The sequence below is a fragment of the Oryx dammah genome, unplaced genomic scaffold (genome assembly GCF_014754425.2).
Source record: "Oryx dammah isolate SB20612 unplaced genomic scaffold, SCBI_Odam_1.1 HiC_scaffold_5, whole genome shotgun sequence".
NCBI lineage: Eukaryota > Metazoa > Chordata > Mammalia > Artiodactyla > Bovidae > Oryx > Oryx dammah.
In genome coordinates this window covers 63,857,243-63,880,404 of record NW_024070189.1, presented here as the reverse complement: position 1 = coordinate 63,880,404, position 23,162 = coordinate 63,857,243, and the positions used below count along the sequence as shown (strand labels likewise).

At 53.5% G+C, this 23,162-nt stretch overlaps 1 protein-coding gene across 7 annotated transcripts in view; it reads left to right on the top strand.

Annotated features, from left to right (window-relative positions):
* JADE2 (jade family PHD finger 2) overlaps positions 1–23,162 on the top strand; it is a 49,306-nt gene that overhangs the window by 11,674 nt on the left and 14,470 nt on the right. For all 7 annotated transcript variants that reach the window (XM_040240087.1, XM_040240084.1, XM_040240083.1 and 4 more), the window contains exons 3-9: positions 979–1,067; positions 10,846–11,003; positions 15,427–15,587; positions 16,279–16,490; positions 17,721–17,888; positions 19,332–19,448; positions 20,717–21,181. In XM_040240087.1, the coding sequence (XP_040096021.1) occupies positions 979–1,067; positions 10,846–11,003; positions 15,427–15,587; positions 16,279–16,490; positions 17,721–17,888; positions 19,332–19,448; positions 20,717–21,181 (1,370 nt within the window). The remainder of the gene's footprint in view (positions 1–978; positions 1,068–10,845; positions 11,004–15,426; positions 15,588–16,278; positions 16,491–17,720; positions 17,889–19,331; positions 19,449–20,716; positions 21,182–23,162) is intronic.

The following is a 23,162-nucleotide window of genomic DNA, read 5'->3' as shown; positions in this document are numbered from 1 at the left end:
GTTCTCTTACCCCCAGGAACCTGAGGGTTTCAGGAACACATGCACTAGGATGAGAAGCTAGTTCTCTCCTGCTCTCTCCCTCCGGGTTTCCTTCACTGTCCTTTGGGGTCTGTTTGCTCAGACTCCAGCTTGGCCCTGGAGGCTGACCTGGCTGGCTCTTCCTCCCCATGGCAGTAGATCACAGCATTTGGCCCTCTGTGACTGCAGTCACGCTGCCTGTGGCCTGTGTCAGCGTCCTCTGCTTCTAACTACTTCAGGTAAAGGAACCCTTGAAGCCCCTGGCACCTGCAAGGGAGAGCACCTGGCAGCTGAGCCCTGTATCTGCATTGGAGTTGGGCTGGGCTGTGGCACACTCCCTTCTCACCAGTCCCCGCACTGCCCATCTAGGGTGTGCTTCTTTGACCCATTGGAGTGGAGTGACCCATAGAGTGACGTACACTCTTAGTGGTCCCACAAGGGCCTTTAGAACCCAGTGATAATGGGTAGTGTTTATCAAAGCATTGCCTTGTGCAAGGGACTGTACTAAGACTTTACAGGCATGGTCTCATTTAATTCTCACAAAAACTCTGAGGATAGTTACTCTCTGCTCCCATTTTATACAAAAGCAAGCTGAGGCTCAGACTAAGTCATTTGCCCATCATGAGGAGCTAATAAGTGGCTGAGCCAGGGCTCAAGCTTAAGTCTATGTGTCTACTTTAGAGCAACCCTCTTGGGTCACACAGAAAGCTAATACTGAGTCCTTGTCCAGCTGCCTTTCACCTCCCAAGTCTCTCCTGGTGGGTGAGTGGGGGAGGCGTCATGTCCCCATTCATCGCTGGAGAGGCCCAGAGCAGGGACAGTCTACCAGATGCTCACAGAGGTCTCCACCTCCTGAGCATTCAAGCCAGAGCTTGCCTTACAGGTTTCCTTTCCTTGGACATGGGTGGGTGGGGTTCCTGGCCTTCCAGGGGCCCCTCATGGGCTGTGCTCTCTCTGCAGGTCACGCTACATCTGCATCAAGATGCTCCAAACTGCCCAGCAGCACCAAATCGGGCTGGCCCCGGCAGAACGAAAAGAAGCCCTCCGAGGTGGGTAATGACAAGTATCCTGGAGAAAGATGAAACAAGTGGAGAGGTGTGGAGGAGTGGAGCGGAGTGGAGGAGCAGAGACCTGTGGAGAGGAAGGACTGTGTCGGGGAGTGCAGGTGTACGGGGAGAGGGGGCTCCGGGAAGAGGACGCAGCCATCGCCAAACAAGACCAGTGTGGCTGAGTGAAGTGACTGAGAGGAAAGGCTGGGAGTGCCAGTTTGCATAACGTTGTAGGTTGTTGTAAAGATGTTCCTGTTGATCTGAGTGAGGGGAGGAGCCTTTCAAAGATTCTAAGCAGGGTAATGACATAGTCTGCTGTGTTAATGAAAGGTCCCGCTGACTGCTGTGAGGAGGAGGGAATGTGATGGGTGAGAGCAGGAGCAGGGAGGCTTCTTTAGCAGCTGTCCAGCAGAGAAATTATGGTGGTCTCAGAGCTGGGTGGTTGCAGTGGAGTAAGAAGCAGTAGGATATATGGGACATTTTGGAGGCTGAGCCAAGAGTGATAGGATTCGCTGATGTAGGGATGAGGGATGGAGTCTTCAGAGTCATCCAGTTAGGTCATCCACTCCTTATTATGCCCATTCCACATGCACCTGCACTTTACTCCTTCCCTGCTTTGACCCTGTATTTTGGGACAGGTAGGGATGTTTATGACATCTGGAGCTGTAGAGAGTTTTGGAAGTGGGTAGACAAATGGACATGGGGCCCTGCCTCCTGTAGCCCCTGAAAAATCACATCCTAGAGCCTCATTGCTCCCTCTTAGGTCTTCAGTGCATTACAGTGAGCACAGAAGAGACCTTTGGAACAGATGAGGCTGCAAGAGCCCTGAGTCCCCATTGGGGTGGTTTTAAGTCTGACCTTTAAAGGAGACATTGTTCGGCAGGCCACAGGGCTTCCCCGATAGCTCAGTGGTAAAGAATCTGCCTGTAATGCAAGAGACACGGGTTCAATCCCCTGGTCAGGAAGATCCCCTGGAGGAGGGCATGGCAACCCACTCCAGTATTCTTGCCTGGGGAATTCCATGGACAGAGGAGCCTGGGGGGCTTCAGTGTATGGGGTCGCAAGGAGTCGACCCATCTGAGCGACTAACAGTAGCCCTGCTCAGTGGGTGGACAGGCTGTGTTCTTGTGCATTGGGAAGTAGGAGGAGAGTGTGCTAGGGCCCTGGGACCACCTCTCTACCCCCACCCTCATCTTGAGAGCTACAGCGGCTCGCAGTTACTACTTGGGCTGGATTAGTAAAACCCTAGCCACCTTCTGTGTCTCCCTGGTCCTGAAAGACAGTAGTCATCCTGCTGTTTTGAAGCTGAGGAACCTGCCTCTGAGAATCTCACCTCCTCACTGCCTTCATGGGCTATTCAGATTGGAGAATGGAGGGGAAGTTCTGGGGAGCCCCTGGGGCTGGCTTAGTTCTTTCCCCTAGCTCTCACTTTAAGCAGCAGGAGGAGGAGGGGCCTCTGCTCTGAGCGGAGATCCTGGGGACCAGGCTGCTATCAATACCAGGATTGGCCAGCTGGCTAGGGGGAAACAGGTGTCAAGCAGAGGCTGAGGGGAAAGTGTGATTTGCATGGCTCTGAGAATTCCCCTCCCTCTTGGATTTTCCTGCGCAGGGCCTTTGATACTTTCTCCACCTAAAAATAGAATCGAGCCATTGCACGGGTGCTGAATGGGGACTGGCTGTGCACAGCCCTGGGTTCAAGCCCAGAAGTCTCTGCAAGGGCAGGGAGGGCCTTTGACGCCCTCAAGTCCTAGGCTCCTGGAGGGCTGAGGAAGTCTTCCCTATCTTGAACTGTCGCCAAGGACAAGCTTTTCCTCCCACAGCAGGCGGGAGAGCAGCCTGCGAGGTTTCCCTCGTCCCCTAAGCGAGGAGGCTGAGCCATAAACCGGCATAAATTCCAAGTTTTCTTGGGGCAGAGAGGAAACCATCGATGAAAGCTTCCAAATGATTTGGCTCTAGAGAAGGCGGAGATGAAAGCGAGGATTTGGCGGCAGATAATGCTCACACTAAATCCCTTCATTGGGCTGTCCCTTCTCTTTCTGTGCATGGGCTGGAGAGAAAGGCCTTCCTAATCTGCTGGTGCTGGGGGCTAAGGGCTTCCGACACCCTGGTGAAAGGGCTTCTGGAGTCCCTCCCACTCAGTCCCAGAATAAGAAGCCTGGGAGCTGGTTTTCAGGCTGTACACACGGTCTGCTCCCAGTCTGGTTCAAGTTCCCAGCTTCAATACATGCAAGTTGATGTGTGTGGTGCAGGAGTCCCTTCCTGGTGGCTACACACAGAGCCATGGGACTCGGAATTCTCTTCGTCTCCTCATCTTTGAAGATGGACAGTGATGAGTGGGGATTTGAGCATCAGGAGTATTTAGCATGACAGCAGCACTGGCCCATGGAGAAGCCACCAGTTATGAAAAGGGCAGGGAATGGGTTTAGACGGGACTGGCAGAGCAGCCCCTGAGATGATATGTGCACTTTGAGGGTGCAAATCAAGGGGCGCTCTGCACACCAGAGGGAGAGGCCCCAGGCGGGAACAGAATGCTCTGACCAGGAGTCAGGACCCTGGACAGGGCCGAGGCCTTGAGGCCCAGCTTCTCATTCTGGCCCTTAACCAGTGGGCGGCTTCCCTCAGCCTGATTGAGAGGGGACTGCAGGCCTTAGTACTCGGGGCTGAAAGAACAGGCCCTGGGATTCCTGAGAGGCTGGTTTGGGATTTTTGGTGGCAGTACACTTAGTCTGAAGTTGGCCGCAGGATCCGTTTGGCAGTGGAGGGAAAAGGTGGGGCTGACCCCAGGAACACAGGCTGCTGCCTTCCTCTACTCTGCCTGCCAGGGGGATCCCAACAAAGCTGAGCTCTGTACCTTGGTGCTTAAGTTGGCCAGGCCCGTCCTGAAGGAGAGGATGGGATTATCCTAGCCTGGGAGAGCTGGTATTATAAACTGCGCTGAGGCCTTGCGTTTCTGACCTGGCCTGTCTCACTAAATACCGTCAATGTAACTTTGTGGGTCATACCTCTGAGAGCCTGACAGAGATCACAGACCAGGGATTATTTTATAAAATACCAATATCAGACCCCTATCCCATACCATTTTCAAGAATTCTGACTTGAATGCTTTGGAGTAGGGCCCCAGGCACCTGTACTTTTTCAAAGCCCTCCTGCTGGAAGCCAGGGTTAAGAACTACCTTTTTCCCTGATCTGCTAAGATGGGAGTTTCCGGCTTGGTCCTCGCTGAAAGTTGAGGGAAGAAGGGAAGGCCTTCCAGCCTGGTTCAGTGACCTAAACAAATGCTGGCCATGTGGGTGTGGCATCACCCACAGCTCCTCCCTTCTCCCACAGTGGCCATGGGACTGACAGGTTTCTGCTAAGCCCTCGGCCTGGCATGAGTGGGAAGGGCAGTTTGAGAAGAGACCTGGAAGCCAGGTGGTTGGGAGACTGCTGTTTTGAAGCCATGTCTTCCTCAGGCCTGAGGCAGAGAGGCAGAGAGAGGAGCAGGCTGAAAAGTGAGGATTTCCCCAGACAGGCTCTCTTGAGGTAGAAAGCTGTGTTTTCGGGAAGTCAGAGTCCCCAGAAGTCAGCAACGGGCAGGAAGATAGGTCTTTAGGACCTTAGTGATTAAACTCGGCAAACACTTGAGAGCACCTCTGAGGCCCAGCCTAGTGCCAGGGACACAGAAAGCGCAGGCCCTGTCCCTGGGGAGCTTGTCTTCTGACCGTTAGCAGGATGCAGGTGCTGCACTGGAAAGTGTCCGTTACGAGAGATGTAGCCAGCTTGCCACTGAGGACCTGTGAGACTTTGGGCAAGTATAGTCTCTTTGTGCACCTCAGGGTGGTTGTCTGGAGAGTGCTGTCCTGCAGTGTCTGTTCTGTAGGTGTGACTGTCCTGTCCTGAGGCCCGTGGAGTCTAGGGTTGGGGAGAGCCCAGACGTGAGTGACGGTGGAGCTGCCATGCCTGGGATGGAAGCCTGGATGGTCTCAGAACGGGTGGGCAAGAGTTGGGCTCCTTTTTAGGCCCTGGTGACAAACTGTACATATCTCGAGATGAGAGAATGGGGGGCTTCTCTGTGGGTTCCGCAGGGTCCCTTCACCAGTCCTTAGCCTCTCATCCCTGGAACAGGGCCTGGGAGAAAGAGGTGACCCTGTGAACAGCCTCTGCCCCCAGTGGAGGTCTTCCAGATCCAGTGTCTGTGAAAGTTCTTATATAAGGATGGCCCTCCCTAGGAAAGGGGAGGTTGAGAATGCTGCGTTTCTTCTTGACCCATTGCTTTTGAAAATGGGCCCCTTCCCCCCTGGGTGAATGCAAGGGTGGCCAGATGGGTGTTGGGGTGCAAAGCCATGGGATAAATAAGGTGCTTTCCTGGAGGAGCAGAGGTATTATCCAAATGTTTGAAATGACACAATATTGTATATTAAAACAGTGATGGCATATGTGGTAGTGAAAGGCAGAGTGCTCCCAAACTTGAGAGTAAATAGGAGATTCCCCAGAAAAGGGTTTTTTTTTGCTTGACCCTGTGGTTGTGAGCCATGCTTCTAGCCAACAGCTCTTCTGCTACCCTGGCAGGCAGGCGGGCGGTGAGGGGAGCCCTTCCCCTGGGCCTCCCACTGCTCTGGGGTGGGGGGCAGAATCCACTTCTCATACAGTCAGAAACACTGCTGCTCCCGCCAGCTGGAAAGGCCTCCCGGCCTCTGGGACTTGTCTTGCAAAAGAAATGTGTGTAATAAATTCTCTTTAAGAGCAGGAAGTGCTGTTATCCTTGTGAAAGAGAAAGAGATGTTGAGTGTGTGTGTGTGTGTGTGTGTGTAAGTGTCTGACCAAATTAGCCTAGTGGTAGCTTGAATAGGACTGGGAAGCTATTTCCAGAGCCCTTCTCTGGTGTTTTATGGTTAATTTTAAGTATCTAAGTATGCTCTTGGCTGAGATACTTTATCAATTTCCAGCCCAAGAAAGAGATTTTTTTTTTTTAGAGAAGAAATAGCAGACTGGTTTGCAGGCAGAATTGCATTGGTTAAAGCACAGGGCAGACCTCAGGCAAGTGGTTTAACCTCTCTGAGTCTTGGTCCCCACATCTGTAAAGTGGGAGGAATATGAAATGGGTGAGATTGTATATATAAAGTGTTTAGTGTAGCACCTAGCATGCTACAGCAGGGCAATTACTTTTCACTGTTAGCTGTCCTTTCTAATGAGATGAGGTGCTCAGAATAACACAGAAATTTCAAATGAGGCTTTGGTAGTGATTTTACATGGCTCTTCCAAGACAGACTGTCATACATCCTTTGGGAGATTAGAGAGAGGGGCCATTCCTAGCTTTGCACTGGGCCTTTTGATGTGGATAGAAGGCAAGGAGAGGTTGTCCTGGCCAAAGCCATTTTCACTGGCTTTGGGACAACCACCAAGACCAGTTCCTGAGTTCTGCCTGGAAGAATCCTTTGGGCCAGCTCTCTGCCTTCACTCTCTCTGCTAGGCAAGAGAGGAAGTCTCAGAGTTTGGTCATATAGGATTTACGCAAATCCTGTGGTTCATGCATTCATTCACTCACTCACTAATTTCACAAACATTTCTTGAATACCTGCTGTGTGCCAGGCACTGTGCCACAAATAGGCACAATGATAAGCAGGACACATAGTCTCTGCCTCTCTCAGCTTGATTATTAGAGGAGATGGACGTTAAACAAATAATTACACAGATAATTGTATTCTGTAATTATGATAAGTGCTGGAGCTTTTCCTTAAGTAACGGAACTTCCCCTTGGTGCCTCTTGGTCTGAAATACACTGTGATATATAATACTTTACTCTTGAGAAAAGGAAGCAGAAACCAAGGCCCCAGGATGAAATGTTCAAATACTATTCATAAATCTCACGATCATGTACAGGAATGCTGAGGATAGCAGAGTTGAAAGTTGTCTGTTGTCATCGTCTTCATCTGCTTTTGGAGATCACGTAAGACTTTAGACATGACGTGCTTTCTGGCATAGCTCATTTTTGGTTCTCCGTGGGAAAATAGGCTCAGAAAGATAGACTTTTCAGTGCTTGTGGTCTCAGTTTTGGGAAGAGGAACTAGAAGGCAAGCCCCATGCAGCTTCCCCATGTGTGGGCAGAACAGGGTCTCCAGCTCTCTTCAGAGCTGTGTTGGTACCTCTCGCACTCACTTTGGTTACTAGGTTAGAGTTTTAGGCCTTTAAACATTCTTCATACTGTTTGAAGAAGCTACAATTAACGTCTCCCAAGCAGCTCAGCAGAACTTGGTTGCTAGGCAGCAGACCTTTAAAGACAATTTGTCAACTTCTGCCAAAAGAGAAAAATAGTAAACATTCACATTCTTAGAAAATTGCTTGTTTTCCAGCTTCCAACTTCCTTGCCATGGCAAGGCCTCCAGTTCATCAGTGTCCGTTTTATTATTTATTTAGTTTTCATAAATAATTCAGAGGCATTTTAGGAGAATAATTGAGCCTTTTTTTGGAAGCCTAACCTTTGGCGATTCAAGACAGAAAGATGTTCGGGTTGCCCTGTTTGTGGACAGGTTTTATATGAGTATTCAGGGGTTCCTTTGGAAGGGACAGAGTCCCCAGCTGTATCCTTGGGCAGCTACCCAGAAAGATGGTGGCAGATCCACGGGAGGCTCTTCAGTCATTCAGCCTTAGTTAGCACCTAGCATGTGTCAGGCCCTGTGTGCACTGTTGCAGCCTGTAGCCTGGCCAGACCTCACTGAGCTTACCTTCTAGTGGGGAAGGCCTGGCAGGAAACCAAGAGATACCAGTAGAGGGGCTGTGGGAGTCCAGAGGAAGCCCAGAACCCAGCCTGGCATCAGGGAAGCCTTCCTAGAGCAGTTGTGGGCTGGAGTAACACCCTAAGGGTGAAACAGACCGCCCCCATTTTGGCAGGGAGAAGTGTCCCAGTGGGGTCCTCCCCTCTGCCAAGTGTGAGACGTGCTTGGGAGGGAGACTAACTACTAATGCAGTCGTGGCTCGTCCTGAGGGCAGGGAGAAGACAGTGGAAAGACACTGGAGAACTTGGAACTTGCAGAGGTCACCATCTGATTTGCATATTCCAGCCTTTAGGGAAGCCCCTTGATTTGGCTTTGGGTTAATTCAAGGGCACTGGCAGTGAGCCAGTGGCCAAGAGGGGCGAGGTTGCAGAGGAGTGCTGGATGGCTCCAGAGTTGTCTGTCTGGGTTCCTTTGCCACTTGTAACGTGTAGGACCTTGTGTAGGTTATTAAACTAACCTGAGTCCCAAGTTTCTCTAATGTAGAATAGGGACGGTAACACCATCCACCTCACAGAGTTGGAATAGGGACTAACAATTAATTCAAGGACAGCCATTGGATTGGTGCTGGGCACACTGTGTTCTTTTAAGTGTTGACTAGTACCTGTAAGATATGCTGCCCTTCCTGTGCTTCCATCAGTCCTCTGCCCAAAAGGGGCCAGTGGCATCCAGTCACACCAGATGAAGCTTGCAGCTCTCTTGGGACCAGACTCTTTTTCTCTCCTGAATCTCCTTACCTGAGTTGAGCATGGGATCCTTTCCTGCTCTTGAGTTCTCAGCACCAAGCCTGTTCCTAGGACAGAGCCACCTCTCCCCTGCTGGTGTGGCTTGGCAATCTGTCTGCACGTACAGACCAGGGCTGCCTCTTGCTCCATTCGGTCCAGGTACTTGGGTTGTTTCAGCTCTGGATGTATCCATGAGGTGTTTCTCCAGTTCATGGGGGTTCAAAAAGCACTGCCAAGGAGCCAGCTGGGGTCATCAGACTTCTCAGATAACTTCCCAGAGGGGCCCTTTTATTCACTCATCCATTTAATCATTCTCTCAGTTACTATTTATCGAGCACCTACTATGTGCCAGTCACCCTGCCAAGCCCTGAGAATGTTGCAGAGAACAGGACAGGTATGGCAGGAGAGATGACAGGAAGCAAGGAATATGCATCCACCAGTTAATTTTCGGGAGTATACGAACTCAGAAGTGAGACAGGACCATGGGCTGGAAAGTGGCTCTGTTGGCTGGTTGGCCACCCTGAGTTGTAGTGATCAGGATGATCCCACGAGGCAGCATGTGAACTATAGCTCAGGAAAAGGGAACAGCAAGAGATTTCAGACTCCCCAGTGCCTTTTTGGAGGGGCACACAGTGACACTGGGCTCTGGAAGGGGCAAGATGACAGGCTTTCCCTGGAGGCTGGTTCCTCATGGCATTCAGAGTAACAGGGCATTAGATGTTGCACCATGTAGGGCTTGCCACGGTTGGGAGAACTTTGAGACAGTCACCAGTCTGCTGTGGGTCCAGTTTACCCCTGCCGGGTCCTGAACAGGGGGCCCTGGAGGGAGATAACCTGGCCCCAGCTAGCAGAGGTGGGGAGAGTGCTGAAGGACAGCACAGAAGCACCCACTACCTGAGTTTATGTTCTTATATCAGTTGTCTTGCTACTTGCTAATAAGATATGCAAATTATCCGGGTTGTGAAATCTTTGCCACATTTCATCTTCTGTGTAATTAGCATTTAATCGTAATCTCATTTTAATTTTTTCACACTGACACCCTAATTAAATGTTAGGGTGTTAGTCTTAACAATTAAATTATATTGGCAAATAGAGTCTTCAAGAAACTTGACCTTTTGCAAGCAAGGGCCCTCTCTGGCTAGAAGCAGACGTTGATTAGATTTCTGCAAGACGCTGCCTTGAGCCCCCTTGGCGCCCCCTTTCAGCTGTCTCCTAGATTGAAGTGAGGCAGACGGCCAGCAGGTGGGGCCTCCTGCAGGCAGAAGTCACCACTGACTGGCCACCACCCCTGGAAGGCTGGTGGATGCCGAGTCTTCCAGGGAGGGGCGTGGGCTTGGAGTTGGGTCTGAGACCTGGAGGACTCCCTGAAGTGGTTTCTCTTCTCTCTGTGATATGAACGTTCCTTTAACTTGTGATGTTCACTGGGAAAGTTGGTACCAAAGCAAGTCTCATAGTGTCTAGGCTGCCACCAAGGCCTCCAGCAGCCCTTTGTGGTGAGGCCAAGCAGCTGGAACAGATGAGGCACTGCCAGGGCGCCTGGTGCTGGGCTTGGAGGTTGCTTTGGGGTGGGGAGCCACAGATAGAACGTTGGGAAAAGAAGTTTCTCCCTGAGTGAGCAAGTGTTCACAAGGAAACCAAAGCATGAGGGTGTGTCCACTCATGGCCTGGCCCCAAGGGGTTTGGAAGGGCTTGATTGAGAAGGAATTCCACACGCTTCTCCTTCCTCATCATAGAGCATGGCACAGCGGAGCGCCCACTGAACAGGGCATATGGTGCCGTTGTTCCTGGGGACCGTGAGGCCCTGCCCCACGGGCGGCTGCCCTCTAGGCCCTCCCAGAGCTGGCTTCTCTCTCAGCCATTTGCCTGAGGCCCTGGCGTGTAGTTGCCTGGCTTCTTTTACACTTGTGACTGCAGTTACAACAACAAACATATTTTTGAATCTTCAACAAAAATTCCCTGAACAGAACTTCATGGCAGTGTCGCATTCACACAAGCCTTTCTGCCAGCTGATTTTTTCCCTCAGTATTTTTGCCTTTCCCACATGTCTTTCCTCTTCCCTCTAAGGTCCATTCCTATCCATCACTCAGACTCTGTCCTTGAGCAGATCAGAGCATGTAAGTTCAATTCAACGTTTATTGGAGATGGGTTCAGAGAAGATGGGTGACTGTACTTATTGCTTCTGTGTCGTATTCTCATTTTTGAGTGAGTGGGCTTTCAGCATTTGCCTTTTCCTGCCCTGGCCTGTGGAGCAGATCACCTGGAGACGATCTGAAACCATTCTCTCTCCACCTTGTCTCCCTACAGGTTTTCCGGACAGACTTGATCACAGCCATGAAGATCCCAGACTCATACCAGCTCAGCCCGGATGACTACTATATCTTGGCAGACCCATGGCGACAAGAATGGGAGAAAGGCGTGCAGGTGCCCGCCGGGGCAGAGGCCATTCCAGAGCCCGTGGTGAGGTGAGCTGGGCAGTCCAGGCCAGGGGGCCGTAGGAAGGGGAGGCTAGGACGAGTCAAGCGATTCCTTTCTAGTCTGTCTCTATTCTTAGTTTCTTTTGTTCTTAAAAAACATTGCATGTTCCAGAAATACTGCAGTTTTACCTCTGAGGCCAAGGTTTTGAGCTTGGGCTCAGCTCTGGAGCCAGACAGCCTGGGTTCAAATTGCCTCTCAAGTTCAGTGGGACCTTGGGCAGAGAATGTAATCTCCCTGGGCATCAGTTTTCTCGTCTATAAAATGGGAATGATAACAACAGCACCTGCCCTATGCAGTGGTCGAGATGATGTAGAGAAATGATGCATGGAAGGCCCTGGACACAGGACCTGGCCTACATGAACACTCAGTGAAAACTGGCCGACATTAGCTTGATGTCATTCCAAACTGAGTTCCGCCAGAAGATCGTCTTGGGGATATCTTCAGACCTCTGACTAGTCCTTAAAATAGGGACAAACCATGCTCTTGGCTTCTTAAAACCTTTTTGAGGAGTTCTTGGGAGCAAGAAATCCAGTGCCTGGCACACACCAGATGTCCACAAAACGGTTGCTATGATCAGATTCTGAGGATGGCCCGCTGCCTCCTAGGATCAGGATTGGATCAGGGCTGAGTCCTCTCTGGGCTCAGGAGCCTTGTGGTCTTGTAGGTCAGAGAGACTCCTGTGTTCATGTAAGGAGGTGGCCTCGTGGCCATGGGCCTTGCTTCCAGTGACAGAATTCAGCCAAGTGCTTCTTCCTGCACCTTGGGAAACCCTCCAAGTTGTGTCTTGGGCTATAGGGGCCTGCTGTCCTGGCCTCCCCTCCCCCACACACACCAGCCTGCCTGGGCTGGGCAGATTTGTGTTAATTGACAGTCCATTCCCAGCCTTGGCAGCCCCAGGGCTCTCGCTTAGGTCCATTTTGCCAGGGCCAAAGGGAAAGATTTCAGCTGTCACCTCCCTTGACATTGGCACTGATGCTTCCCTGGCAGCCACACCTATGATGGGCTCACAGACACCCAGTGCCTGCCTGGTGCCAGGCCTGTGCTGGGCATGGGATTACAGAGGCGAAGCACACACTAAGCCTCACTTGGTGCCCAGTGAGGATTGGGTATTGGGCAGTGCTTATTGTCCTGGGCTCGCAAGGGCTCTTATCTTTGGCCCTCTGAGAATCAGGGACGCTCCAGGCCTCTCCAGACGAGAGTATATGTGGAGTTTGGAGAAAGACTTTATTCTACATGTCCTCTACCCAGGGCCAAAAACGTGGGTCAGTCTCCCAGCCAGCTTCACCCTGTCCGCTCTATGGACCAAAGAACTGTAACTGACCTCTTTGAACCTGTTTCCTTCTCCATAAAATTGATCTAATAACAGTATATGCCTGATAGTGTAGTGGTGAGGATTAGTTGAGAATTCACATGTAACAAGGCAGAGGGGTAGGCCACCAGCTGGGTGGAGAAGGGCGAGTCCTGATTAGGCTTGGTCCAGCGGTTTGTCCTCTGTTCTCATGTCAATATCAGGTGGTTCTGGAAACATCTGCTGGCCTGGGTAATTAATTGTAGATGCCGCCACACAAGTAACTTGGCTTCAGTCGGTGTCTTATCTGTTGACATCACGACGGAAGCATGTGTTCACACAGCTCTGGCCCTACTAGGTACATTCCCCACATACACACAGGTCTAGGCTGACAAGAGCCAGGCACTCCTGGCCTATCCCTGCTCTTTGGAGAGAATAAGACTGGAAGGGGAGGGATGCTCCCACGGAGATATCTCTGGGCCCCATCTCTCCCTTTCTCCTTGCAGCCTGGCACCTCCACCTGCCGGGCCACCTTTCCCTGCACAGCTCTCACGTGGAAGCCAACACAGCAGGCGCTGTGGTCAGAACTGTTACAGGAGCTCTGTTCCTGAGAACTTGCTGTGCTAAGCCTTAAGTTCATCTTCTCATCTAATTATCATATCAGCTCTCTAAAAGGCACACTGCCGTCCCCATTTTATAGAGGAGGAAGTTGGGAAATTCTGGGGAATTCCCTGCATGACCGCCAGGGCCTTGTGGGCTGGGCCAGGAAGTCACAGGCCACAGGAACAGGCCCTGGGTTGCCTCTGTGTGGCCCAGAGAGAGTCTTGTGCCCTAGTCACCCTGGCTTGCTGACTCTGCCCTCCCCCACTGCCTCCCTGGTCCCCTCCGTCCTTCTCTTCTTGCCCAGTCCTCCCTGGCCCTGAGCAGGTCTACCCGCCTCATGGTCCTAAACTTCTCTGGATAATGAGAACCCCTCACTGTCAGATCATGAACTGAAGGAGAGCCTGCACTGTTCTTCGGGGTGGCCAAAAGAGACAGCCCAGGGCAAAACCAGCCTCTGTTTTCTATCTGGTCTTCTGGAGTGAGAGCCTCCCACGATCCCCCCCACCACCTCCTCCCCCAGATCCCAGCCCAGCCACCCGTCTCCTCCCTGCTGACTTTGGTTCTACTGGTTGCAGCCAAGACTGAGGCCTTGACTGAGGGTGACGTCAAACCACCCTTGATAGGAGAGCTTCCTCCATAGTCAGAGCCAGAAGAGGCCAGACAGGTGAAGATGAGCACCCCAGGAAGCACAGGAAATGCTTTTTCTGTTGATAGCCTTTTAACCCAGCTTCCCGGAGAAAGGAATGTGATCTTGGCCCCAAGAGGTCTGGCCAGGTATATCCTGAGCACACAGTGTGGGTAGTTATGCCATTAGGTGGTGGGCTCTTGGGCTATCCCAAACCCCAGCTGAGCATAGGCCGGGGACACAAACAAAGCAGGGTCGTGGCAAAATTACAGTGTTTTTGAAAGAATGTGTTAATTTAAGTAAGAGCCTCCCAAGGAAAGGCAGAACTTTGTAGGACTCAAAGCAAATACTATTGCTTCTAGTTGAAATGGTCTAGGGGTTGGGGGTGGGCATCACGTCATTATTGTTTCCTAGGGCCTTCCTTGGGGAAGGCAATGGCACCCCACTCCAGTACTCTTGCCTGAAAAATCCCGTGGATGGAGGAGCCTGGTAGGCTGCAGTCCATGGGGTCGCTAAGAGTCGGACACGACTGAGCGAATTCACTCTCACTTTTCACTTTCATGCATTGGAGAAGGAAATGGTAACCCACTCCAGTGTTCTTGCCTGGAGAATCCCAGGGACGGGGGAGCCTGGTGGGCTGCCGTCTATGGGGTCATGCAGAGTTGGACACGACTGAAGCGACTTAGCAGCAGCAGCAGGGCCTTCCTTAATCCGGCATCTTGTGTGGCAGAAGGTGACTCTAAGCCCCCTCCCTTGTATCCTTGCCTCCCTCAGTCTCCTCTGGGCCTCCCTCCTGCCTGGAGGCCATTCTGTACCCCCTCGCCCTTCATCCTACCTGCCCCCTTGCCGACACCCAGGGCTCTTCCTGAAGCCCCAGTGCCCTCCCCATAGCTGTGCCATGTCTCTGCCTTCCCCTCCCCAGTCTGCGCTGAGTCACAGCCCCTGGCAGCCCTGCCTTCGACCCCAGGAGGCCTCTCGGGCAAGTAAGGGGCCTCGCAGCCCTGGCAAGTCCGGCCAGATGGAAGCCAGGCTCCACAGCAATAACCATGGCAACTGGTAGGGGGTGGAAAGAGCTGGCATTCTGAACTGGCACTAGGAACTGAGGGGCAGCACACAGCTGAGCCAAGAGAGGAAGCCGTGCCCTCCCAAGGCAGAAAACCCTCATATTCCATTTCAGAAGGAGCAAAGTGATATCCAGAGGTCTTAAAATACACGCTCACTCGAGTGTAGTGCTTACTACATGCCATGCACAGTTCTAAGAGCTCCACACGTGTTCATCCATTTAATCCTCATGCCAACTGTGGAAGCTAGGTGCTGTTATCATTGGTCCATTCTCTGGGGCGCAGAGGAGCTAAGTGGCTTACCCAGAGTCACACATTAAGTGGTGGAGCTGGGCTTGGAGACCTTGCCCTGAAGCCAGGACCCTTGCAAGCTTCCTCCAAGGCAGAGCCATGGCCTGAAAGAGGGCTGACTTGAAGTGTGACCCTGGGACTGTAGCAGGTGCGTCCTCTTCACCCCAGAGGAACCCTTGCCTCGGGTCCCTGAGCCTACTAGTGGAAGAAGGACTGGGGCTTCTGGGGGCCTTTCCCCAGCTTTGAAAGGGTATGCGGAAGGACCTGGGGGCCAGCCAGCCCTATCCAACTTGTGCCAAAGTGACTGGCACTAGGCATTGCCCAGGATGGCAAAGGGAATGGCCTCCTACAGCCTCTGCAGGGTGGGCAGATGGGAGGAGGGACTGGAAGGAGGCAGGCTCTGCTTGGCATCAAAGTCTCACACCTCACTTTCCTGCTAGCCCCTCATCCAAGTTGGCCAACTCCCTGGGGGTGGCCCTCAGATCCAGCAAGAGTAGCAGGCTGAGGGCACCCTCCCCTCATATCTTCTCTTGAATTCTTAGGATTCTTCCGCCGTTGGAAGGCCCCCCTACCCAGGTTTCCCCTAGTGGCTCTGAACTTGGTGAGGGCTCCCAGCCTGATTGGCCAGGGGGCAGCCGCTATGACTTGGACGAGATTGACGCCTACTGGCTGGAACTCATCAACTCGGAGCTCAAGGAGATGGGTAGGTGACCTGCCAGGTGAGAATGGGACGGGGGCAGGCCACACAGGGTTTTCTTCTAAACCATCCTTGCTCTCAGAATGGCAGTGGCCACTGCTGGGCTTTGGCACTGCACAGATCTGGGGGAAAGTCCCTGCTATGTTACTGATTACTGTGGTTCAATTTCTATAGTTGTCAGATGGAGGCAGTAATAGCATGTCATTTACAGGGTTTGGGGGAGTATTATATGACTGAGCGTGCACCCACACACTTGGTAAGTCTGACTGTTACATGAAGAGTGAGTGAGCACCTAGAAGTCTAGTGTGACACATGGGGTGGGGTCAGCTGGTATGGGCCTTCTGGCTGAAGGCCCACCATGTCCCAGGAAAAGCCAGCTCTGCTGGATTCAGCCACCTTCTCAGGTGCCCCCCATACACACAGCTCAGGCAGTGGGTTCCCCATGTGGCGGCTGCATCCCAGAGAGAGACACCCCCATAGCATCTGTGTGTATACAAGCATGTGTGTGTGGTCACAAGCAGGGTCTGAAGTCACAGCACCATACCAGGTCCCCGGGCCTTTGCATGGTCCAACCCAGTCGGTTTTCAGACAATGGAACTGGGGCTGGAGGCAGTAAACAGGATGTGTGGGTAGAAACGCTTCTGTACACCTGCCCCGAGAGGCTGGGCTCTGACGCCCCATCCTGCTCTCCTCACAGAGAGGCCGGGGCTGGACGAACTGACACTCGAGCGCGTGCTGGAGGAGCTGGAGACGCTGTGCCACCAGAACATGGTGCGGGCCATCGAGACGCAGGAGGGGCTGGGCATCGAGTACGACGAGGATGTCGTCTGTGACGTGTGCCGCTCTCCCGAGGGCGAAGACGGCAACGAGATGGTCTTCTGCGACAAGTGCAATGTCTGCGTGCACCAGGTGGGCGGCCCCCACAGCCACTGCTGTGTGGTGCTGGCAGGCCCCCGCCTGACTGCTCACCCTGGCTGTGGGGGTGTTGCAGCGCTGTGGGCACAGGCCCCTAAGGAGGGCAAGTGGGGAGAAGGGAAGGGTGCGAGTGCCCACGGTGCCAGGGTTTAGCCCCCTCAGCCAGATTTGAGTAATGCCTGTTGGATGGTCTTCCTGTCCTTTGCCGCCAGCCTCCCTCAGACTCTGCCCACGGACCGTCCTACCCCGTCCTCCTCTGCTCCTCAACTTACAACGAGGCAGCACAGTGTAGTGATGGAGAGCACAGCCTGGAGCCAGGCCACCTGGTTTCAAATCATGGCTCTGCCCTTTGCAAGCTGTGTGATTTGGGGTCGGTTTCTTGACCTCTCTGTGCTGCTGTTTCCTCAAGTATAAATAAAAGTAAGTCGTTTGGAGGATTAAGTTCCTTACTCTGAGTCATTTGGTTAGAATTGTACAGTAAGGGCTGTTCATATTTGTTAACATTATTAGTATTATGAGCCAGGTACGGCCTGACTAGGCTGCCCTGTTGATCTTGAGCCCCAAGGCTGTAGGTCTGGGGCATCTCTGGGCTTAGTTCATGGAAGATGTAGAAGAACTGACTAGAACTCAGTGGACCCACTCTAGCCCTGACTTTGAGGCCTTCCCTCAGCCACTTTTGCTGGAATAGTGCCCGGGGAGCTCAGAGGGGCTTCTCCTGGGTGGCAGGTGGGTAGGTGGTACACCACTTTCCCCATTCACCCTGTTCACACACCCAGCAGCTCTTAGGTCCATAATCCCTAGGCGTGACCAGAAGGATCCCTGACCACAGATCCCTGTGAGAAAAGACGAAAGCTCTGGGCCTTGTCTGAGGGCAGCATACATACCCAAATATGTATTCAGTTTAAGGGAGTTCATGAATGCCCCTGAAATCCATCCCAGATTAGAAACCTCTGCTGAAGTGACTGTCCTCCCAGCAGAGGGCAGAGCTGAGCCCTTTCACAGAGAACTGTGAAATGGTGAAATTTCAGTGCACAGTGCCTGCACAGAGCTTCCTTGGAGCCTCTGCGTTACAGTCCCTCAGGAGGTCTTCGGTGGAGCTGAGTAGCAGCGTCACTCTGTAGCTCCCATTATGGGTTGGGGCTAGGACTGTTTGTGGCTGAATGCACATTGCAGACGCACCTTGGCCACTGCCTCTGACCTGTGTCCTCCCTGCTCTCTCCCCAGGCATGCTATGGGATCCTCAAGGTGCCCACGGGCAGCTGGCTGTGCCGGACATGTGCTCTGGGTGTCCAGCCAAAGTGCCTGCTCTGCCCGAAGCGAGGAGGAGCCTTGAAGCCCACTAGAAGTGGGACCAAGTGGGTGCACGTTAGCTGCGCCCTGTGGATTCCTGAGGTGGGCAGAGGTGGGGTGGGGTGGCCCTGGGGCCCAGCCATGGGGAAGTGGGTCTGAACAGAACTCAGAGTCCAGATGGCAGAGCACTGGGAAAAGAAGGTGATGGGCCACATGAAATGGCAGATCTCAGATGTCCAGCCTGGGAAGAATTCAGGCAGCAGGCCACAGGGAACTTTACCCTTGGACTTAGGCAGAACTTGGTCGTGGTTTACATGGGAAAATGGGATTTTGAGCCACTGGGGAATCCAGGTGGTAGGTGTGCGAGCTGGACAGAAGTCAGGCAGCTGATTCTAGGGGAGAGCAGGTTGAAGGTTTACCCAGATCTAGACAGTGGTCCCAAGCAAAGTCAAGCACTTGTTTAAAAGTGAGCCAAATGACCTAAAAGGAAATCAGATGGGGAGCCTGGTTAAAACTGAGTAGTAAGACTGGCTGGGATGGAGAGGAGGGGCCGCAGGTGATGGGCTGGGCCCACAGTGAGTTAGCAGGGGCCTTGGGCTCCCATCTTATTTGACGTGTGAAATGCTGACATTCGCTGACGTTTCAGCCCTTCCCCTGCTGTGTGCCCTGAGCCAGAATGAGGCCCCACTCCAATGCTGCCTGTGCCCGGAAGCAAGCCAGGTGGCCCGGTCAGCAGGTGGCCCCTCTCTTTCCTGGGCTTGCAGTCTGAAAGTCCTTGCTGGGTCCCACCTTGCAGGCTTCTGTGATCTTAGTGGTTATGTCAGCAGCAGTCACTTGCTTCCACATCAGCAGCTGGAAGGCTGGGACAACCTCTGAGTATACCCTGGCTGAGGCACAGCAGAGACACAGAGAAGCAACCAGGACCTACCTATGGGGTTCTTTGGTTCAGGATCTCTGGGCAGGGACCCTTTTCCTATCCTCCGGCATGGGCTCTGCCTCTGGGGCTGAGGGGTGGGCTGTGCCCAGGAGATGGGAGTGGTTATAGGCCTGTCCCCCTGGGAGGGGCTGAACAAAGGCACATCCCCTGTAGCCAGGAAAGCCCTGAAGTCCCCAAGAAGAGATTATGCTGTGGGGACCTATAGTTGCCACCCAGAAACCTAAGTAAAATGAGTACCAGTTCTAATAACTCTGAAGATGCTGTCAACAAAGGCCTGAGGTACAAAAGAGAAGGGGACCTGGCACACATACTCACCTGCACATGAAGCCTCTCTGTGTTGAGACCCACACAGTCACGGGCACTCATATACTCAGTCAGCTACACACACACTGACGTATGCTCTCCCAGTCACTGTTTAAGCCTAGCCACTGGAGAGCACACACTAACGCTTGCTCAGTGGTCCCCTTGGGACAGGAGATAGGACTTGGGACTCTCCCACTGCCCTGTCTGCCCACCGCCTGGTTTCAGCAGACAGTCCTCTCTTTGGGTAAGCCCTGGAGGCCGGCTAAGGCTGAGAGGCCTGACGCAGCTCCCTGTGTCCTGTCCAGGTCAGCATCGGGTGCCCCGAGAAGATGGAGCCCATCACCAAGATCTCGCATATCCCAGCTAGCCGCTGGGCTCTGTCCTGCAGCCTCTGCAAGGAGTGCACGGGCACGTGCATCCAGGTACACAGCCCCTCCACCACGCTGCTGCCTGGGAACCCACTCAGGAGCCTGCTACAGCTACGCCACAGGGCGTGTCCAGGACAGCCTGTACAGCAGGCCACTGCCGCCACCCTCCGCCTGCAGCCACGAGGCTGCAGCCACAACCACTGTTGGGCCTGCGATGGGGACCACAGTCAGCTCCCCATCTGCTGGACCTTCCTCCATCCATAGTATCACTGGGGATGGGGTAAAGGCCTGGGGAGCCAGGCTCACCACCCCATTATAGTACCAGGGACTCTGGCTTTCCCAACAGCAAATGTTTTGGGACTTCATAAAGACGCTGACCTTACTTCCTGTGTCAGCTGGACATGTGAGAGGAATAGGAATTAAACTTTACTTTCAGCTAAGCTGACTGGTTCTCCCTACACAGGGCAGGGCTGCGCTAGTTTGTTAATAGTAACCGCTCCCAAGTTCTAGGGTGCCTCAGTATGACCCAGAGGACTTGTTAAAACACAGACTGCTGTTCCTACCCTCAGAGGTTCTGAATCTGTAGATCGGAGGTGGGGCTGAGCATTTGCCTATTTCTAGCAAGTTCTTGTGTGATACTGATGCTCCTGGTCTATAGGCTGGGAGGTGGAAGGGCCAGCCTTTCTTTCTCTCATGTCTCCAGAAACAGTGCTCACTGCAAATACTGAACGTGCCTCTACCATTTGTAAGATTCTGAGAATGGCTTGTGAGTGCGGCATAAAGGGCCCCACTAATATTTCGGTGGGCTGTCGCTGAAACACTTGTCAGCTGCCCACAGCCATCATCCCAGGCAACTAAGGCCGTGAGTTGGCCATAATTACCTGGACGAGAGAGGAAGGAAGGGGCCCAACTCCAGCCCCGCTTCCCAGAGGACAAAGGAGGGGCACAACTCCCCATCTTAGATAACGCTGCAGGAGTAGAGGCGGTAGGGACCCATCAACAGCCTCTCTCTCTTGACGTCGCAGATTCCAAAGTCATTTGTCCACGTAGAAATGCAGCTCATCCCCAGAGAGGCTGTCAGTCACTTAACTGTTGATCTCCCTAGGGCTTATGATGCTGTACCCCATTTCCTTTTCAGCTCCCCCAGAGCTCCCTTGCCCTCTTGCATGGCTCCCCTCGACACCCTGCAGGATGTTGGCAGCTGCTTTGTTTAGGGTCTCACCAGCTCTGCCTTCGCAGTGTCACCCTGAGGGAAGCCCCTCCATCCTTCCCTCCCACCGTGGCTCCCTTCATACCTCACGGTGCCCTTCGTCTCCCTCCAGTGTTCCATGCCTTCCTGCGTCACGGCATTCCACGTCACATGCGCCTTTGACCACAGCCTGGAAATGAGGACTATCTTAGCAGACAACGATGAAGTCAAGTTCAAGTCGTTTTGCCAGGAGCACAGTGATGGGGGCCCACGGGGTGAACCTCCATCCGAGCCTGTGGAGCCCAGCCCAGCTAGCGAGGACCTGGAAAAGGTGACCCTTCGCAAGCAGCGGCTGCAACAGCTAGAGGAAGACTTCTATGAGCTGGTAGAGCCAGCCGAGGTGGCCGAGCGCCTGGATCTGGCCGAGGCACTGGTCGACTTCATCTACCAGTACTGGAAGCTGAAGAGGAAAGCCAACTCCAACCAGCCGCTGCTGACGCCCAAGACGGACGAGGTGGACAACCTGGCCCAGCAGGAGCAGGACGTTCTCTACCGCCGACTGAAGCTCTTCACGCACCTGCGGCAGGACCTGGAGAGAGTGAGTCCCCCTGCCGCTCCCCGCCCACCCGCCTGCCTGGTGGGTGTCCCAGCAGGCCTTTCCGCCCCTCCCTCGCTGCCCCGGAGCAGCTGTGGCTCACGAGCTTTCAAACTGTGAGCTCTGGCCAAGGCGCTGAGGGCCTCCGGATCTTGGACAGATTGGGATAACTGAGAGTTTGCAGAATGGGAGGATCCAGCTCTGGGCTCTCTAAGTCCCTCTTGTCCCAACCCTTTTGCAGGTCTGATCAAGGGTGAGGGCCGGCCACGACTGTGAGGCTGGGAGACTCCAGAGCTGGGAGAGGATCTAGGCATCTTACCCCTAGCTGTCTCTGTGGGCCCGGCCTGGTCCCAACACAGGAGCTTTGCTTAGAGTCAAGCCAGGGAGGCATGGGGCATCACCAGAGAGTTAAATCAGTGTAGTCAGCATGTGCTGCCAAAACAGGGAAGACAGCTGTGAGTGCAGCTCCTGGGGTGCTGGACTGAGGGAGCCATGTGAGCAGAGGCCCAGGGCATGAGGCTGGGCTAGAAAGCAGCAACAGCCTGTGGGGCTGGGTGTTTCTGGACCACAGTGTTTGTGGAAGTTGCAGAAAGATTTTAATCAGGGACTGTCCTGCTGCGGGTGCAGATTCCAAACACTTACCCTGGAGGTGGCATCATGGGGCCCAGATAGAGTGAGTGGGTTGGCCGGAACCCCTCAGCTGTGCGCCGGGTGGCAGGGATCTTGCCTTGGTCCAGGCACACAGCTTTGGGGGCCCAGTGAGACAAGGCAGGTGTGCAGACTTCATGGTTTTAGGCCGGGCTGTGGAGATCCGGGGCCAGTGAGAGTTGCTTTCCTAGAGCACAGAGGCCCCCGAAAAGCCTCTAATCCCTCCTCCTCCTCCCAGAGAACCGGTGAGAGGGTCCTGCCTTCTGTGTTGTGTGCCCTCAAACTTGGCTTTTTTGACACCCCTCCCCAACTCCTCCAGCTAAAGTCCCTCCAGATAGAGTCCCACCCCTGAGGTGGAGGCAACCTGAGCATAAAGCAGGGTGTTTCAGGTCCCTGATCGAGTCCTCTGAACCCCAGGTGCTGTTCTGGCCTCTCCTCTCCTCTCTGGGACATTCATTTCTAGGGTTCTGGAGCATGAGGGGTCATGTCAGGGTGTCTTCCATGGATACACACACACACACACACACACACACGCCTACCATCTCCCAGGCCATACTAGGAAGCAGTAGGGGTGGAAGCATTCTGGGGGCTTCGTGTGACTTAAGGCAGCTACTTTGCTCAAATGTTGTCTCAGTTGGCAAGGCTGTAAAATGGTTAGAGCTACTCAGCATTTGCTGAGTACTGGGGTAAGGGGCAATGAGGTGGAGGCTCTGAAACTGGACCCAGCTTCTCTACCTTCCTTCACCCCCATATGCATCTGCCCTGAGGCCTGGTCAAACGGAAATGGCCCTTTTGGCCTGGGAGGGAGGAAGCTTACTGCCTGGAAGCCAGCCTGCAACCAGAAGGTAGGGGGCAGGGAAATGATCACCTGTCCACAGTGTCAACCGGGACAGAGAGCAAGGCCACCTACATTGCAGTCACCACTTCTGGGCAGCCCAGCCTCCTGCCCCATGCGGCAGGGCCCTCAGGGACAGATCCTTCTGAGACCAAAGCTGCTTCCACACTTGTCCTCAGGCCACCCCCAGGGTCTCCACCCCCAGGATCTGTAGTACATACACCCTGCTTTTAGTCCTCCTGTTTCCGAGCGACACATCATGTCTGACCTCTCTGATCTCTGCTGCTCAGCACGTGTCTGACCCTGGCTGGACTGCGTGAGGAGGTCAGGGGACGGGCCCACCTATTGAACCATCATCCTGGAGAAGGAGCTGAGAAGTTTGTGGTGCCATCCCTGATGAGCAGTGGGGCTATAGAGAGCCTTGGAGGAACATGTGTTTTCTAGAGTTGAGCTGAATTTGGAGCAGAAGAGGGGAGGGGCTCATCAGAGAGTTGTTGGCTT